The 19,501-nt window shown below is 40.0% G+C and overlaps 2 protein-coding genes across 2 annotated transcripts; one reads left to right on the top strand and one right to left on the bottom strand.

The window, feature by feature from the left end:
- Positions 1 to 13,097: 13,097 nt before the first annotated feature.
- LOC131282127 (uncharacterized) lies at positions 13,098 to 13,946 on the top strand. Its single transcript, XM_058311523.1, has 3 exons — positions 13,098 to 13,273; positions 13,353 to 13,647; positions 13,716 to 13,946. Exons 1-3 carry the CDS (start codon positions 13,098 to 13,100, stop codon positions 13,944 to 13,946), a joined length of 702 nt encoding a protein of 233 aa, XP_058167506.1.
- Positions 13,947 to 15,882: 1,936 nt separating this feature from the next.
- LOC131288058 (mitoferrin) lies at positions 15,883 to 17,397 on the bottom strand. The gene has a single exon (XM_058317195.1). It carries the CDS (start codon positions 17,217 to 17,219, stop codon positions 15,987 to 15,989), a length of 1,233 nt encoding a protein of 410 aa, XP_058173178.1. The 5' UTR covers positions 17,220 to 17,397; the 3' UTR covers positions 15,883 to 15,986.
- Between the last annotated feature and the right edge of the window lie 2,104 nt (positions 17,398 to 19,501).

Here is a 19,501-nt window from a genome sequence, read left to right as displayed (position 1 = left end):
GTCTGTTCCGCGCGTCGACAACGAGAGGACTACCCGCCCGATATCGGCCACCTTCAAGCGTCTTCAAGAACTTCCAGAAACTCCCCCGAAGGATGCGGATTCGGATCTCAACCAATCGCACGGGACGAATCCCTCTGTTTAGTAGTAGAAGAGCGAAGGAAGTAGACAAGTTAGAGATACCACGTAAACAGACAGCTCACTCCCAACACTACCAGGCCATCCTTCCCCCAATCCCGCATCCCCCATTTGTACCTATTTACTGTTTCAGTTCAATTTTTATACTTATACACCAAACAAAACGAATTAAACTAAAAAAAAAGAAACAGAACGCATCATGAGAAGAAAACGTAGACAAACGCAGCACCAGCAGGGACGGCTGAGAATTGAGCGGCACCGAAGTCGTAGCAAAAATGAGATATAGTCGAAAAGGATTTGAAGTATATATGAGGCAAATATATATATATAGATAATATACAGAAAAAAAACTGCAAACAATGTTTCAAACGGATGCGAAGCGCCAGAGCGAAGAAAGTGCACACCTGGACGTTACCGGAAACCCGTTCGGGGAAAGGGGGGGGGTAGCGAAAACTATTTATCAAAAGCAGAACAGGCAAAGCATAGATTTTATCGTTCAACTAGAGATACAAGTCCACATACATGACTAACGAGTACCACACCGTAACTAGCAAACGCAAAATGCAGAATTAAGGAATAAACACACTGACCGGGACACAACCGGAGGTAATGAAGATACACAAGTGACAGCAGCACGCAAGTGAACCAGCCAAAGGTATTTTACCTTATCGGTGGGTTCAAGGAGGATATATATGAAAAACAGCAAACACTTTTCCTAGCACGGGGCGGCGAGTGGAAACGCAAGACGATCAGGAAGCAGGAGTAGCATATACTGGTAAAGTTAACGATTTGTCCCTCGTAGCAAGTGAAAGCTCTCTGCATCAAAGAGACCGTTAAGTTCCACGCATATTTTAAGCCCAGTGAGTGGAAAATACATCAATTCCTATAGAAGACGTGCGAAAGTGCGAAATTGTCCTAAGGACATGTGCGGCTGGTTATCGGGCATTTTCTAATTAGTAGACAAACCCTTCGCGCTCTTCGCGTAGCTCACACAACACACCACACTCGAGGAAACTCACGACAAAACTAAGCCAGCGAGAAAGAAGAAAAGAAAAGGAATGTATCCGCAAAGCAACCCCTAGACGTGAATTACTTAGGACGAATCAACAGACAGCCTACAATTTGCTCATGCTCGTCGCAGTGTGTTCCTCCGAAAGGCACTCTTATCACTACTACTTATCTTAAACTATCCACTACACCTATTACCTATTGGCACCTATCGGGAAACAGAAGTCGTTCGCGCCAGTTTCGTTTGGGTATGATTTAGTTGCGATTACAAATAAGGTAAACACAAGGCACCCTCACGATTAAGGACCAGACAAAGCGACCGGCACCACTAGTCCGAGCAAAAGAGTGTGAGAGTATGTATAACTGCCAAAATTTCAAACGCTCCAAGGTGGCATCACGTGTTTCTCGGGTAGGTAGTCCTTACTTCCGGAATCACTACTCGAACCGGCTCGAAACGGAAGGGAAGCTGTCCATGACACCTCAAACGCACACTTTCACAGACTCTTTCGGAACCGGAGGGATGTGGCCGAGTTCCCACAATCCCGGAATGCGTCGGGACTGTGCAATGCTTCCAATAATTAAAAATGGGGATCGAAAATCAATACCGAAGACGAAAACCTTATTGCCAAATTATCTGACAAGCTAGCGTTACGACTTACGATTGTACTTAAGAATCCACCTGCTTTGACTAGGAAAGGCAGGTACTCTCAGTTCTGTTTCGTTGCCTCCAACGTTACGCGTTACGATTATTGTGATAGATTGCGTTGTAAGCTTATTTGAATCGCCCTCTAACTTTCACGATCGTTTCGGTGATCATTTCGTGGATTTGCTGATCGATTTAGGATAAGTTTATTCTACAAAGCATACTGAACCAGAAAACACAACAACCACACGTACACAAACGGTGAAACGACTCATTCATTAGCAAGGCACATCGCCACTCCCATGCAACATACAGCACAAACCTATACAAGTAGTTCAAATGCAAATGGCTAAGCATGAAAGGAAGAGCGAAGATTTAAAAAAAAAACAAACGTGATTACAAAAAAAAGTTGTTGTTTCCGAAATTTTAATAGTTATTCTATCTCCTATAGGGGTTTGTTAGAGCGAACGAAACAAAACAAAAAATTACCCTCGAAACGAGCAAAAGATCTAATTTTATAAATAATAACAAACGTAGGCATTGACTATTCGGCACCACAGATACCAACACACATACCGTTTCCGCGGGCTGGAAGGATATTTTTGGAAGATCGGTGCGTCGTAATCTTCTACCGCACACACAGTACTCTGTAATGCTTCCGTTCGCCTGATTCAATATCGTATACCGCCATATTAAATTATTGCTCTTGCGGCGTAGGTCATAGAAATTCACAAAACAAACAATGCAACACACTTACACACGAATAAACAAACACATACACACACTAGTAAGATGATGTTACCAAAGTATTGCAAACCGTAACGTGCAAACTGTCTAATTGGATTGGAACGAAAATAGATTGGATTTTCATAACTAATGCTTGTTATTTTGTTGTTCTCTTTCACAAATCATCTGAAATGTCTACGTGATTGATTTTAATTTTAATCTGTTTGAACGATGTGCGTTCTGCTTTTCATCCGATTGGCGGTTCTTCGATTTCAGCCACACAGTCACAACACAAAAATTCGTCCACCCATTCGAGGTTCAAAAATATTTCCGTTTAAAAATCACTTTCAATGCTTTGTAGTGATCCCCGAGCCCAACACAGAGCAAAAATCCAAGTCCTGACAAACAAAACAAAAACTCTCCACAAGCGCACAATCTCTGCAAACTCTAAAAGAAAGCGATGTCAGGAAAAAGGGAATATACTACAAAGGGATTTAAATTCTAAATTTATAAATTAGACGCAACAAGACGGAGCGGATGGTGATGATTAAGAAGACAAAAAAATAGAAACATTTTGATCAAAGCGAAAGGTAACAGGCTGAAACACATTCACGAAAGCATACAAATTAAAATGTAGTGAACGGAAAACCAAAATTAAAAGGAAATTACTATTTCTACTAGTAGGCAAAATGTTGAACATGTTCACGACTCTACGAGAGTTGATCAAAAGATTCAGAAACACGCAGTGCATCCGTAGTGTAAGGCCAGCATTGTTGTTCAAGCACATTGCGCAGATCTGATGTTACTGATCAAACTTTGCTTGTTTCGTTGCGTTTCCCCAGTTATCCTTTTGGTTGATATAGTATGAGCGATTTTGATAAACATCCTGCAATAAGTTCGTTCCATCCATACGTAATTAAACAACGGAAGCAAAAAGGCGTATTGAAGATAAATTGGAAACGATCTTTCTGATCTGTTATTATCAACATTTTATACACGCAAAATTCAGACGCGCTGTGTCCCTGCAATCGACAGCATGAACGGTGAAAACCCCATCAAACGCAAACCAGCAATGAATAAGAAATATTTAAAACTCACAAAAAGGCTTAGCAAAAAAAAACCCAGTAGCAAAGATCGTGAAACCGCGAAGAGGATCTTGATTATCGTATAACTAACAGAAGTATGCTGAATATTATTGTAACGAAGTAAGAAAACAAAACGAAATCAGGATATTTACTCGTCAAATATCTGTAGATTATGTGTCTTTTCAATACAAGGGTTGCAATTGAAATTTTGTTTTCAATTGAACCTAGAAAGAACTGCTCAATTATTTTTCGAATAAAACGAATCGACAAAACCAGTACGCTGGTGAGGCGTGAGTATGCAGAAGAAGATGATAAAAATGTAAGCACGAAATAAAACTTATAAAAAATATGAAAAAAAAAGTATGACTGCGAGGGTCAAGTGTAGAGAAGTTCCAGGGAAAAAACAATGTTATGCGCAGCCTGTGGTTAGATGAATATTTAGTAAGTTTCCTTACGTAACCGACACACTACTCCTAATACTACACACCCGTGCAATACACACTCACGTACACATACCCCACGTCCCATACACAGTCTCAAGCGCATGCACCCATACATACGTAGGCCCATGTTAAGAAATTTTAATCGCAGGATCAATGCAGACCGCAGACGGAGCAAAACTTTGTACTTTCGATTAACGATAAGGTTATTATCGTGTGCACTCGACCCGCAAAGTAACAGAGCAACTGTGAGCCGCACAACTAGGGACGGTATGTAGGAAAGTTAAAGGTAGGAGTTATTACAGTTAGAACCAACTGCACGACATAAGGAAAGCAAAAACAAAATAAGGTGGAAATAAACCGTTTCCCTCAACGTACAACGTAGGCCAAGCGTAATAGCACGAGTGAGAACTGGGTGCATCTGTTGTAAAAAATGAAACGAGAAAATACACCTGTTTATTACGATTGTTAGTGTTATTCGAAGCCTTCAAAGTATGTTTGTCTGGTAAGAAAATTGATGAGTTGATTTTTAAATAATTTTTTAGTTTTTAAAATTCAAAGTTAATTTTTGAGCCATTTTTTTCATTCTTCATGCTTCATGTTAAAAAATTTTAATAGTAACCTTTGAGGGTATTACAATAGGAGGACGGAAACGACACACTTTCACTTCACGCGGCTAGCCATTTTTTCGCTTTTTTCAAAGGTGTTGTTTACCTTTTGTATGGGACCGCGTCGAGAAATCTGACAGTTTCTGTCGTTTTAGTCCTCCCAATTAAAATACCCTCAATTATGTGTGAGTATCCAAGAAAATTTAGTAACCCGGAGAATACGTGATCTCTAATCCATTATTAAAGTTAATTTGAACAGAAATACTTACGGACTCACTCGTACTTTACACGTACAGCTGTACTTAGCTGGAATATGTGCGTACCAAAAAAAACCAAGCAAAGCTGCAACAAAATAAAGAAAAGTAAGAAAAAACAAAAAAATATGTAAAAGTAAACATAAAACCTAAAAAATTATTAATCACCAAACGTGAGCGCACTTATGAAAAATAAAACTTCGGATACTAGTAGTAGTCGACCGTTCGGTCTTTTCGAGAAAATAAACCAACAAACTGTAGCCTGTGAGCAAAGCAAAGTTTCCCTCTCCTCCCAAACCCCTCCCCCGGGCCGCCAACGAATCCGAAGAGTGCGGGATTCTTTTGGCAGGAATGGCAGGGTGAGGGTCTATAGTGTAATTTTCCTTCCAGTTAAGCAGCATTGGTGGCAGAGCACTAGCGGTACTGCAAAGCACACCCAAAGTAACGATAAGATAAGTGCAACATTAAGCGCATTAAGGGAAGCAAAGAGACGGTGATAATGGCATCAAAGTGTTTGCCATTTTACTGGCACCAGGAATAATTTCTGTCATGCCATATGCCAGGACGTTTAAAGCTCTTGCTTAGAATAGTTTCGTTCTTCCAACACATTTCTATATCTTCAAACAGGAGCGAATAGGAGGATAACCTTTATAACTATAAAATAAACGAAGCAAAGGAAAAAAACATACCGATTGTTAGAAATATTTTAGTAGCGTACATTGTTTGTAGCGAAACGTTTATCATAGGAAGCTTATCAGAAGCGAAGAGTTCAGATACATTCGATTTGGTGTAACCCGTCCGCCAGTCCGGACACAAAGGCCAGACTGAATGTTTTGGAATTTGGTTTACCGAAAACTCTATGATTTTTTTTTATATCTTACTATCATAATAAAGATTAATTGTACATAGTAAGTTATGGAAGTGAATGGTTTTATCGCTTTTCATTTAATCAATTATTTTCCACTCCTTCTTCGTACTCTGTCCCGTATCTAAACCCGCACCAAAAGGAAAACCTTCTTTCCCTTCCGCCACTCAACCACCAATCCACAACACAGCATAGATAAAGTAGCTAAAATCAAAAGCAAAAGAAACAAAAAACACAATGTGATTGAAGCATACATGTAAAACAACAAAGCCCCGCTCTCACATAACTCGGAAACTCAAAATAAATCGAAGGAACGTGGCCGAAGAATCTAAGCAAGGTAAAAGTGAAAGCAAAGAGAATGGAATTAATGTAAAATGCAGCAAGCAAAATTAAAACAGCACTAAGAAAACCAACAAAAACGTAGCAAATATTGAACAAACAAAAAAACTCGAAAATGTGTAAGTATGTGTTAAATACTCACTGTACTTTAACTAGTGAACCACTTCAACATAAACGCATCAATACGAAAATGCATGTAGAGAGCGACAATTTCTGCTGAGAAGAAATTGAGAAACGCAAAGAAGAAGCACATCTCAAATGCATTGCGAAATAGAGAAGTATGAGTTACACGAAAAATTCAAAAAGAGAAATAATTATATACATAAAATATATGAAACAATGTATGAGAAAATAGTATATATATATCGCAAACAGAAAAAAAACACAAGAAAAATTCTAAATAAATATAAATTTTTTATATAGGAATGTAATAACTAAAATAAAATACACAATGACTCGAAAGTCAGCAATGGTTCTGTTGCAATAAACTGCAAGCAAACAAAAAACAGAAAGACACAAGAAAATGATTTGAGATGAAACCAACATAGCAAAAACTGTCAGAAAAATAACACACAAACAAATACACAGCTACCATTCGAATTATATTTGTAAATATTTCAGTTTTTGAAACAAAAAACCAAGTACTAGATACACCAACTAGTTCACACAAAACACACAAGTATACAGCTACACTAAGTTTATATATACTGACAAAACAAAACCCTGTGTTCTGAGGCAGACAGAGGAGAGTAAAGGAACAGACGTTGACATTGGGAACCAGTAACCAAGTAAATCTGTTAAGCGAAATAAACTAACAATACAAAACACATTTTCAACTGTAAATTAGGTAAATCTTCGAAGCAAAAATTTGCACTAAGCTGAATGCAAACATCAAATGGCGTCTGAAGCTAGCACAACCAACACTCGCACGCTCAATCTCCACACCAGTAAGAGAAGGGGGTAAAAGCCAGGAACCGTGGCGTAAAACGGAAATGAATTGATGGAAAATACAACTAAAACAACCTGCTATAATGTTATCATGTTGCAGTCAGTAACACAGTAGACAGTTTCCGAAACGAATGTAACCCAGCATATACGATGCGATATGAGATAAATATATGCATACACGCAGACACACATATTCCCGTTTTTTATTACAAGCTCTTACTACAGCCCCGTACGTAGCAACAACCAAACAAACAAAAAAAAAACGTAATGCAAAACCAACCACAACAACTTAAGCCTTTAGCTGGTATTTTCCATCGGTCCGCCACCGTTAAATGGTTATAAACTTTTATCCATAACCGGGCCATAGCCATCAAAATGCCACTAGTTCAATATTTAAACAAAACAACCAAGATCGAGCAGCAGCAGCAACAGCAGTAAAACATAGATATCGGAAACCTTTAATACAGTCAGGTCGAACGAAGGATACGTTACTACGCGAACACCTTCCGTAAAGGAAAGCCATACCAAAAATAGCAAGATAGGATGTTATATCAAACCATACCAAGCGCCACTCTCAACCAGCAAGAAAACGACTCGTGGAAATATGATAAAATAAGCTAGCTACGGAACGACTGTGAATTGCGTGCAGCGTGCACCGAACTACCGGCATATGTAGGGAAGCAAACAGATAACTAGCAGAAACGATGAGCAAATAGCAAAATTACGTGAAACGAAAATGTTGCATTATACCGAAACAATGTTATACAACCACACAACACGTTGATATTGGGTTGGGTCAGTTTACCACTCATTAGGAGAAGAACTATTTAGAAAGTGATCGAGTCATAGCATGAAAAGGTTAGAAAAGCTAACGTAAGACGTTCGTATGAAATGAAACAAAAACCCAACAGCAGCACCATGCCGATGGGGTAGGACAGTGCAACAAACAAACAAAGAAACAAACAAACAAAAGAACAGAAAAACATATTTAATGTTGAAAAAAAGCTTTCCGTTTGTTTCACGTAAGCCAATTCGTTTCTCAAGTGTTCTTTTTCTGTTGTGTTTGGACATTTTAACAAACGGAAAAATACTATGGTAGGAAAAAAAGAGACAGCAAAACTAACAAAACTTAAGCAAACACACAAAATACATAACAAAAAAAAACACTTCAACTGGTACACAAATATTTCACCTAACTACAAAGCAAAGGAAAGAGGGAGGGTACGAAAATAGAAAACGAAGAGAAAGTAACACAAATGACATATGTATCGTTTCGTCATAACTTTAAATGAGGAAGAAAAGACAGAAAATAAACAAATTTAAATAAAAAAAGATGATTCTTTTCAGTACATCCGACATATAAAAGAGAAAAATATAAATTTACTCTTAAATGAAGGATTAAAACAGGCAAGTATATCGTATAGCATGAGATATAAGAAATGCATGTGATACATAAAAAAAAAACGGTAAAAGAGTAAATGAGGCCCCGGGCTAGATTCTCCTCTTCCTACTGGTTTACATTAAGCGCCTGAAGCTATGCAAAGCGCGACGCATGCATACTTTTCAAATATTTGATCGCTAACGGTTCGCTTAAAAGAACATAACGGTTTAAACTAATCACGCAGTGGAGGTTGAATGCGGGTTAATATACTTTTACATGTTAAGTTACTGTAAGTTACTAGTAACTAAACTATACCACACATGATGGACAGCATGAAACAATGAGTTTAGTCGAAGAAATGAGTTGGAAACGGCGGCGCGCCCGCAGCGAGCGCAGCGAGCGGACTGCGCTAGGTCTACTGAAAAAGAGAGTTTGTTATAGTTTTGAGAAATAAGGGGGGCCCGTGGGCCCCCCTCATACCGCACCCCTAGGTTGATTGCGTAGCCGAAATTAACGGTACACACTACGATTCAAATACTCGTAGGTTGAATTTAACGAATTAATGTATCACCAATTGCATACATTCAGTTTAAACGTCCACAAGAGGTGTACCCACGATCGAAAACATGGCGGCCGGGGCCTCATTTACTCTTTTACCAAAAAAACAAAGAAAAATTAATGTTACAATTTTGAATCCAATTTTCACAACCTAACCTTCAGGTCTACGACCAAAAATACCTACGTTAACGTACGACCGCCTACCCGGGTAGGCCATACGTTTTGTATGGGGGTTTGCATTTTGCTTTGCTTCAAAGCTAATATCTTTTGTTCTAGATGCCGTAGTGAGTTGAAATTTTCAGTAATGATACTTAGGAATGTTTTCTAACAAATCTCATTCAAATAATAATATTAAAAATTCGATAAGTAAGTAATGTTTTCATTCAAATATATTTTATCCCATAGATCTACAATCGCCAACTCTGTAAACCATACATTTTCAATAAGTTATTGTGTTTGTTTATACTTCTTAAGTTTCTGGTGAAGTAACTTCTTGGTGCCTTCAACATTTTTGCTTATAAATTGAAGCTTCAAAGATGTAGCAATATTTTTCTATTAAATTTTACGTTTTGGAAATGTTCATGTTCCTCAGTAAATTCAGTGGCATATCTGGAGGAAATTCTTTATTATACATTGTTACATCTGATATTTAAGCCTAAACATTTTAAAACTTAGCTCATATACATAAATTCGATCGTTTTGTTTCAAACGATAACAGTTTCTTTTGTATTTAATTCATCCCGTTGCATCATAATTTTCTTGCAATTAAAAATTATTATTTTGTGTAGCAAATGATGAAAGTTCACCTAGAATGCTTTCGATGCCGCTGTGTGGTTCAAAATGTAGCATAATTTGCATATTTATAGAACGTCTTTGAGTTTATCTCATTACTAATTGTTCGAGGAGTTCGAGGAGTAAAACAGTCTGTCATAGTGTGTTTTAGATAAATTTGGATTGTTTTCAATATAAATATAAAAAGAAAAACCCGAGGGGCACCTCCTTTCACCTACTGGTGGTTTGTCTTGGTACAGAAAAATATAAACTCTCGTACAAAACGTATGACTTACCCGGGTAGGCGGTTGTAGATTTAAGGGGTATAAATTGAAAAATGGTGTAAAAAAATACTTAGAATAAAAATAAACAGTCGGTTTTCGGCAGAATGATAGAGAACATGTTGGTTGAGGCATTCCAGGAATTTCGAGTCGATATAACTGTTCAATTCGAAGTAATTGCAAAATAAAAGGGGAAAACTTACCCAGGTAGGCGGTTGTAGATCTGAAGGTTAAAACGAAGAAGAAAATATTTAAAAAACGCAAATTTTGGACTGCATTGTAGCAAACTTTATTGATTCGATAACGCTTTGATAACGATAACAAAATTCGATGGCAAATGGAACTGGTAAGATTGTCAGCAAGTAAGTATATCCAAATGATTTTTTCAAACACGGGTTCAAGAAAAAACAAAAATAGACACCAAAAATATCAAACATGTCGGTCCAACATTTAACGAGGAACAAAGGCAGTTATTAAACTAAATTAAATAAAAAATCGCATTCCATTAGCAAAAATAAACCAAATGAATAGTAAGGGGGATCCGCGACAGCCGAGTTGTAGCGCCGGTTAAAAATCGGTCCATGAGCGTCGGGGCTCAAAGGGAAAAAGTATTGTAAGCTCTTCATGGAGCATGCTTGACCGAGACGGGTCGTTACGCCAAGAAGAAGAAGAAGAAATAGTAAGGAATACAAACGAAACAACTGTTGGAGTTATAATAGTTGGACATGCAGTGAAAGGATGTTACGGATATTACGGTCTTATTTTTTATCGATTCGTTTTGAATTGTTACTCGAAATGCGCTATGCATTCATTTCTAAGATAGCTTTCTCTTATTTTTGTTGTTAGAATTATTCTTTCATAGGAATGCTAATAAGAAAAAATATTTTCAAAAGTTTCGCTGATCAGTAGTCCCAACAACGTTTGCATTTATAAAATGGACTAATTTTAATAAGCGATAGAAAATAAAAAATGCAACATAATTTAACGAAGTAAATTTGTTGTTACATATTGTTTGTTGTAGTAAATAACATGTTACATCACTTTAGTACTTTAAAAAAAAAACATTTCACAGGTCTCCTGTGAGACGACCTTGCGGCAGTTGGCCTAAGTTTTAGTCAGGACCGGCAAACGGTTGGCATGTTTTTTAGTTATTCTGTGACCTTCACGATCTCTAACTGCTGAGTTTGAGCATCCAAATTATTGGAATACATCATACTTTTAACACTAGAATCCAAATTGGGGTCATTTTGACCCCAACGCAGTTTTCGATTTTAATATCTCGAAAACGGCTGAATATTTTTACAAAAAAAATTTAGGCTTTTCTTAAAATCCAAAGCTATATCTAAAACAAAAATTTCAGATTTTTCTGTTCGACTAGTTCCGAGAACCAACTTGACTATACCTAGAATGCTTTTTAGGGGTCATTTTGACCCCTACTTGTAAAACGCTATAACTTCACTATTTTTGAAAATTTTTCAAACCCGTAAACTGTTATTTTTTAGTACATTTGTTGACTATCATTTGACGTTTTTGGTTTTCCGATGCATTTCTTCATAATTCCGCTAGCTCGGTGTATAGCAAAAACGGTCGAAATTGCGTTTTTTTCACCTTTTATTCATTCAAAATCTTTGATGTAAATCTAGAAAAAAAAAGTGTGCGCTAGAAAGTTAGTATGTTGAGCAACATTTAAAAAATAAAATCATATTTTTGCCATTACAAATGACTCCATAAATTGGCCTCAAAGATTAAAAATAACGCCAATTCCCATAGTAACGCATCGCGCATAACGCTTCGAAACGCTCGTGTACGGAAAAACGGAACAAAGCGCAGAACGGAAACTACCTATGGAAAATGTTAAAATCCACATCTTTAAGATCAATTTGTGGCGTTATTTGATAATTTAAAAATATGAAATTATTTTTCAAATGTGGCCTAATATATCAACATCATAGCGCATTCTTTTTACATTATACATATTACATGTACATGATACACTTTGAAAGAATAAAAGTTGAAAAGGATTAAATTTCTACTCATATCGATCTTTTTTGCTATACACCGAGCTAGCGGAATGGTGAAGTGGTACATCAAAAAATTTAAAAAGTCAAAAGCTAGTCAATAAAAATACTAAACCGTAACAGTTTACGGATTTGAAAAATCTTCAAAAATAGTGAAGTTATAGCGTTTTCAAAATAGGGGTCAAAATGACCCCTAAAAAGCATTCGGGCAAGTTTCCAAAGCAATGTATTGTAGTGTTAAGGCTTGTCAATTTCCTTTTCAAATGGTAGCAATTTTGAGATATCGAAAGGGTGAGCAGTGTTAAGTATATAGATGAGACTTAAACGAGATCAAACATATTTTTTCTAGTTCGATTTGCCTTGTTTCAGTCTAATCGCTCCGTTTGAAGTGCCTGTGTTTCACAGGCAAAAGCGTATATTGTTACTCGTGCAAATTTTTATCCTATTCGATGTCCAAATTAAGCAAACTATTTAATAATTGAAGACTGATTTCAAGCATATGGTGCGACCAATTAAAGTCAAAATATCACATGGTAGCTATTTATTTATTTATTTATTTATTTATTTATTTATTTATTTATTTATTTATTTATTTATTTATTTATTTATTTATTTATTTATTTATTTATTTCTTTATTTATTTATTTATTTATTTATTTATTTATTTATTTATTTATTTATTTATTTATTTATTTATTTATTTATTTATTCGTTGAAATTAGTTTTTTCTAAAGAAACCGTTTTCGGCATTTTGGAAAGGCAGACGCCCCTTTTGGTATGAATAACAAAATCATTGCGCATGTCCGCGATTTTTGTTGCTTGCACTTTGTTTGGCATCTGGTCAGCTGTTAATTTCCCATCACCAGTAAGAAATTGCCCCTGGCAGGCAAACGCAAGGAAAATGTGTTTCATAGTAGAAACAATGGCAAACTGTCTGTGATAAATCTGCTCAGCATTTATGAAGACGTTAACGATATACACAATTGTAATATATTAACTACATCAGCAGGCTATTGGCAAGTGAAATCGTCGTTACCATGCTCCGCTTTTCACTGTACCGCTTGGTAGTGTTAATGTGTGTTGGAATTATCCTCTACACTACCGTACGATGGTGGCAGATCATATTCGGTCAAGAATCAACTGTGCAACAATTTCAGCACACCTGCAACATGACCGAAAAGTATCGGCACGAGCTAGAGCGGTTGTTCGAAAGGTGGGTTTTAAGAGCTGTTGATTCAGTCGAACCTCACGATTCCATACCTTCAATGCCATGTCTTAACACATTCTTCCAGGGTTCACCGGCTACTGGTACAGCATAAACTAACTCACTTCCTATGTTACGGTACACTCTGGGGACAGATACGCATGGGGAAGATGCTGCCCTGGCGGGAAAAGGCCGAATTTTGTGTGCTTAACGACGAGCTGATGCACCACGAAGAGGCTCGTTTCATAAGAAATTTCTACGCAAACGAGCTGCACATAAGCTACCTGCACTCGGAAGGCATCTATAGGATATTTGCAACCGATTCGGTGACAATGATTGCACCGCCCTACATAGAGTTGATTGTTTTTCAGCTCGATGTTGCGGTAAGTGCATGCGGAAAGCGCATAATTAGTTGCATTGCTTTGTGTCACTCATTGGTTTCCTTCCACAGCAAGGCATGTACAAGCGGGTCGGCTGGAAGAGGCGACTGTTACCACCGCACTGCGATTGGACACCGTCGTTGGATTGCTTTCCGGTTAATCTCCTCCAGGGCACTCTGCCGAAGCGACCCCTGGGTCGCCTTCTTTACACCGTTCCGATGGGGGGCATCGAGCTGCAAAAGTACCACTATAGAGACAACTGGTGGAAGGACGTCAAAGTGCACAATTGTAACCTCAACTAGTGCTTGGTTCTCGGCAATTAAAACCAACTTACGGAACCACAAAGTGCTACTGGTTGTAACTTCATAGATGAGAGAAAAATCGGATCTTTCGGATGGCACTGTGAAAAGAAGGAAACAAAAGGTACTAATGTTCAACTGTTTCAATGCATATACAAGAGTTGAAATAGGTTTTTTTATTCCTTTCGAATTTCTGTGGCTGAGTGTAATGGTGACTGTGACTGTTGTCCGTATGTCATTTGTTTCGTGTATGCTGTATTTCATTTTGTACCGATTGCTTTGCATCTGCACGAACTTGCGCGACACGCGAACTTTATCAACGATATTCCTTATGGCCATCGACTCCTTGAGTTGAACTACCAATGCAAAATGTATCTCCCGCTCGTGAATGCTGTGTCATGCGACGTTTTTGAAAACTAAACGAAAAAGTGGCACCTACACTATCAACACATACAACGCACGCACACAGGATATCACGCGATTCAGAAAGAAATAATAGAGGCGGCTGAAAATGATATTTAAATATCTGTACTTCCTTATACCTTTGCTTTAATTTGCGAATCAATTGTGCGCCCCGTGCCCAGACAACAAATCAGCCCCCGGTTCACCCGATGCATGACGCATTTGCTTCCGGATGCTACTGCTGTTACTAACTAGCGGATTTTGAATCAATGTTTAATTGACTTGACTTTTAGAAAGTGCTTCCTGGACTAGCCCTAGTAAACTTTACCGACCAAGTCCTAGGCGCTGGTAGCTTGGTACGGGTAGGTGGATTCCACCTACCGGTTTAATTTGATTTAATTGTTATTTTTATCTAACAGCCGAACGATACAAAATCTCGTAACCCTTGCAGCTGCTAATGTGCAACGAACCCTGTAAGGAGCGGAGCAAATTTGAAATGAAAGACCAATTAGAGAAAGAAAAGAGGACACGGAGTGAAGCAAAATAATATCAAAATAATTAAAAGGAAAGTTCTCAGTTACTCGAAATCCTTAACTGCATCTGCTGTTTCCAATGTACATAAATATAATGGTATAAGTAAAAATACAAAATATCTAAAACAAAATACAGCTTAAAATTTAATACGGCCACCATTCCTCGTTGAGTACTCCAGAGATGCGTTTTTTTGTTGTTCAATAATTTGCTCGCCTCATCAAGGCATCCTTCGTAGAAGCGCACCAATCGATGTTTCGCAAATGATAGGCTGCTTCGTTCCCAATATTATGTACAACACCTCACGGATATAATGTGTGCTAACGATTGGCTACATTCATTTATATGCGTATTTTTCTCTTCACGCGTCGTTCTGGCCAGTGTTTCACTATAACGGGAAGGGATTTTTTATCAAATGAAGTAATAGAAGAGCCAAGCGGAATTTACAAAACCAAAGTACACTAAAACGATGCCTTCGATGGACATTGGTCCATGATAATAGAGCATCTTCATGAATCTTTTTAAACGAGATCTCATATCCGATCCATACTATAACCGACGGAGTCCTGTCTTTTTTTTACAAAATTCACAGACGGCCAACAGTTACATTCACTGTTCACTCATCCTACTAAAGTAGCCCTTCCTGTGTTCATCACTTTCGGTCTCACTCACTCCTACTTGTTTTTTGCTCGCGTTATTCTGCCTGCCCGCATCGCCTACTCCTCCAGGGATAATGTAAACTTAACAAAACGCTGTACTTTGTAAGGTGCGTTCATGCATACTGACTTCGCCACCCAGGGGGAAAGGTGGTTTCACGAATCCGATCTCTCGCCCATACACATTTCACGCATCGCCCTCCACATCGTTCGTCCTCTCTTAATCTCTCCCTCTCTCCCTCTATTTTTCGCTCACTCACGGACTGCTGCTGCTTCTAGCCGTTGGTTAGCAGTTTTTTCTAAAAACTAGCGAAACCAACGAGATTATTAACTTATCAACACAGCCGCTCAGCCGCTCCACTGCTCCAGAACCAAGTCAAGTGGGAAGGGCAGGGGAACACCGTGCATTTCCGCAGCTGCCGCCGACTAACATTTCGGACCCGGGGCAGCGATTCTAATTCGTCCTTCGGACGTCGGTTAGGTGGTTCGTTTCATTCGAGTGCATAGTGTTATAGCTCATCGCCCCGTAAATTCCGGCTCCGGAGAGGGCCGGTAGTTCCGGACCACCGCGGGGAATTAAACCTCCCGCACTGCTGCCGCTGCTACCTCCCTTATCGCTAGTGTTTGCGCCTGTGGCCGTCGTTCCGTCTCGAATCAGCAAGCTGGCGCTGCTAACACCACTGCATCCGGACGGGGACGCCTCGGCCGCGGCAGGGATCATCATGTAGCGCAGGTCAGTGATATTGGGGCTACCCTTATCATCCGGCTCCACCGTGGACAGTGGGCGGCTGCCACCGGGCGCGCCGGTCGCTCCAATAGGCTTCTTTACACGCGACAGGATATATTTGAAGAACTCGTACGTCGACCAGCAGATGGCGGTGGCCGGCATCTGGTAGAGAACGCGCGCCTGCAGCCCCTTGAAGAAGCCCATCGGGCCGGCCGTGTGGTAGATCTTCTTGGCTGCCTCGATGAGGCCTCGCGTTTTACCTGCTCCATCTTCCTGCGTGTTCAGCAGCGTCTTGCACACGTCCAGCGGCGTGGTGAGGGCGGACGCGGCCGCACCGGCAGCCCCTCCCGCCACCATGTGCACTGGCGGGTTGTATTTATTGTCTTTGTTGAGCAGCTTCTGGAAGAACTCGTACGTCGGGAACTGAATCGCCGAGTAGGGTATGTTCATGACGAGCTGCGTCGAGTACGAACGATAGAACGCTCGGAAGCCCTCCGTTCGGTACACCTGCGTGGCGCAGTGCATGATCGACCTGTACGGTGAGTTGTACATCTGTAGCCGCTGCTTCACCACGTCGGCCGGGTTTGAGACGGCGTCGTGCACAAGCGTGGCCGCCGCTGCCGACAGCATGTAGTTCACGTGGTCACGATCGGAAACCGTCGCGATCATCTCCTTCGAGCACTCGTACGCACCGAAGTAGAGTGCGTGGGCTGGTCCAGCACCGGCCACTACGGCCATCACACCCCGGAACGGCCGCATCAGCCCTTCGGTGCGCACCATGTCGCGCAGCGTCGACATAATCGTGTCGTGCGCCTTCATGTGTGTGAGCGATTGCATGCGGGTCTTGACCGAGTCCAGCGGGTACATCACGCAGTGTTCCATGATGCCGGCTATCGCACCGGCCGTCATGATTGCCGCTACACTGGACGTCGGTAACTGCTCATATTCGTCCGAATTCATGACATATACTGATGTTCGGCGGTGATCGCGATCCCGAACCTTCCTACCGAACCTTTTCCTTCCGCTCAGCCGTGTTTTTACTCGTCTAGCTCAAACGCCGTCGGTTCAGGTTCAGGCCAGGAAATTGCTTTTCGATTGCGATGATTTATTTCGCTTATCGTTAGATGGCAAACATTATTTCAGCAAAACTGTTTCAGTAGCGTTTATCTAAAAAGAAGGAAGGGCAAATATTAATCACACATCACAACAGGATAAGATACAAGATTGTTTTCGTTTTCAAACTAGCATTGAGTGGTTTAGCAAACACAATAGAGACCCGGTAGGGCATAGGTTTATGTTCATATTGCTGACTAAGAGAGACCATACAACGAAGAATATAATACAAAATTTCAATCGAATAGATTCACTTTAATTATCTATTAACAATTGCCTTTCTCTAAAGCTGTTTTAGAATAAATATTCATGGTACTAAGAATAACATAATTCAATTTTGTTGCTTTAAATGCATTAATTATCACCATGCCCGACATTAAGGAAAATAATAAAATAATGATCTACGATAAATACGTGAGATACGTTCACGAAAAATGTATGAAACTAAGCATTGAAATTTATTTCCATATTAAACTTGTACCAACATAGTGAAATCAATTTAAATTAGCTTGATACTTGAATGACGAGATAATTACTACAATCGAAATCTCTCCAGTGACAACCGAAAATATTTTCACACTCAATTGTATCCCCTGCCTGGCCTACGAAATGTTTCCCAACGGCAGGTCAGGTCAAAAGCATTCATCGAATTATCATTGACGCTGACCGAAGATTTCCCAACAACCTCATCCCGGTGCACAAACGGAACCGATAAGAACCGAGCGAAAGATTTCCATTAGTTCAAAGTGCAGGTATTTCGTAGGCGATTATGCCCCAAGGGCCCCTATCATGCGGTATAACGTTTCGCAACTGAAATCAAGTTCTCACCTGTTTTAAAGCTAGCTATTTAAGATGCAAATAGCTCGTCTGGGTCAAAGAATTAAATCGAGCGGCGGAAGGGAATAACTAAAGTCAATCTTACTTCAAGCAAAACGTTTTAAAAGTATTATTTTTTTCGCTTTCTGAATTGAATTCTGGCATCTTCAGGGCTACAAGGAATCGTATCACCGTATGAAGCGCACAAATTGGCAACCTCAGTTCATTGCCTGGAATTGAATACACAATAGCGCCCATTAATGATGTGGGACGAATGACACCTAACCGAGTGGTTCTTATCGAACCTTTTCACCACCCGACCACAACTGGCAAACGGAGTTTATCAAGCGGACGTTATCGCACACGGTGCTGCTACTGTTATTGGGCAGTAAGGTGGAGTTCGTATCCACTTTACCACACACCAAACGTAACCGCAGCTGATAGATTAAGTGAAGAAAAATATAATTTCCCTGGCCACATGTTGTTTGCAACTTATTGGCCCTCCAAAAACCAAGCATCAGGGTTGTTTTTTTCTATTTCCACCTAAATGACCATACTGTCACGTGTTGAACTCCATAAAACAATCCGACGACATCGCCGAATGTCACGTTATTTACCGCTGCACGATCACTTCCGTTAAAATAGGTGTATAAAGCGAACAAGTTGATTCGGCTTACCGTACGAAGTTTAAACAAATAAAAACTGACAGAACAAACGAACTGCTCACTACTTCCCTGTCGCAAAGCAAATGCCGGAACGCCGGGCAAGCATGGTATCATTTATTAAAAGCTGCTCTCGCGGACGCTTATCTTAGCCTGTGTGCACGGACATGTTTGAGAGCACGGTGGAGTGCACCCGCTTCCATCTTCACTGTACGTACTTTGCACAACACTGATAAGCTCGTATGGAGATATCTGTTACTGTCACTGACACAAGCTCAGCCGGTACAAACTGCCCATTCTTAGCAGGGTAAATAAAACCATCCAATCATGGTGACGTAATGAAGAAGTAGCGCTCGCTTCATCCACTTCCTCCGGCCGCCCACTGATAAGAGAGACGCCGCCGCCATTACCGCAGATTACCGGTTCTCCACCGGCAGACGCAAAGAGATTTGATGGTTTCGCCAAACCCCCTTCGTGGCATAAATTGGCCTTGCGTCTGGCCTTGCGGGCAAAGGGAAGTCGGTCGTGTGAAGTGGCCGGTGTGGTCGGCATGGTGGTGGTTCTCAAAACAAACCACATGCGAAACCACGATGACGACGCGAAACCATGAGTGATGTGTTATCAGACCTGATTGATGAAGGAGACCCTGCG

The sequence above is a fragment of the Anopheles ziemanni genome, chromosome 2 (genome assembly GCF_943734765.1).
Source record: "Anopheles ziemanni chromosome 2, idAnoZiCoDA_A2_x.2, whole genome shotgun sequence".
Classification (NCBI taxonomy): Eukaryota; Metazoa; Arthropoda; class Insecta; order Diptera; family Culicidae; genus Anopheles; species Anopheles ziemanni.
This window is presented reverse-complemented; position numbering and strand designations above follow the sequence as displayed.

Excerpts from the sequence above, each read along its gene's own strand:
- LOC131288058 (XM_058317195.1), bottom strand. The coding sequence starts at position 17,219 with ATGAATTCGGACGAATATGAGCAGTTACCGACGTCCAGTGTAGCGGCA.
- LOC131282127 (XM_058311523.1), top strand. The coding sequence starts at position 13,098 with ATGCTCCGCTTTTCACTGTACCGCTTGGTAGTGTTAATGTGTGTTGGA. Across the intron at positions 13,274-13,352 it reads CTAGAGCGGTTGTTCGAAAG|GGTTCACCGGCTACTGGTAC; the intron begins GTGGGTTTTAAG and ends ACATTCTTCCAG. Across the intron at positions 13,648-13,715 it reads TTTTTCAGCTCGATGTTGCG|CAAGGCATGTACAAGCGGGT; the intron begins GTAAGTGCATGC and ends TTCCTTCCACAG.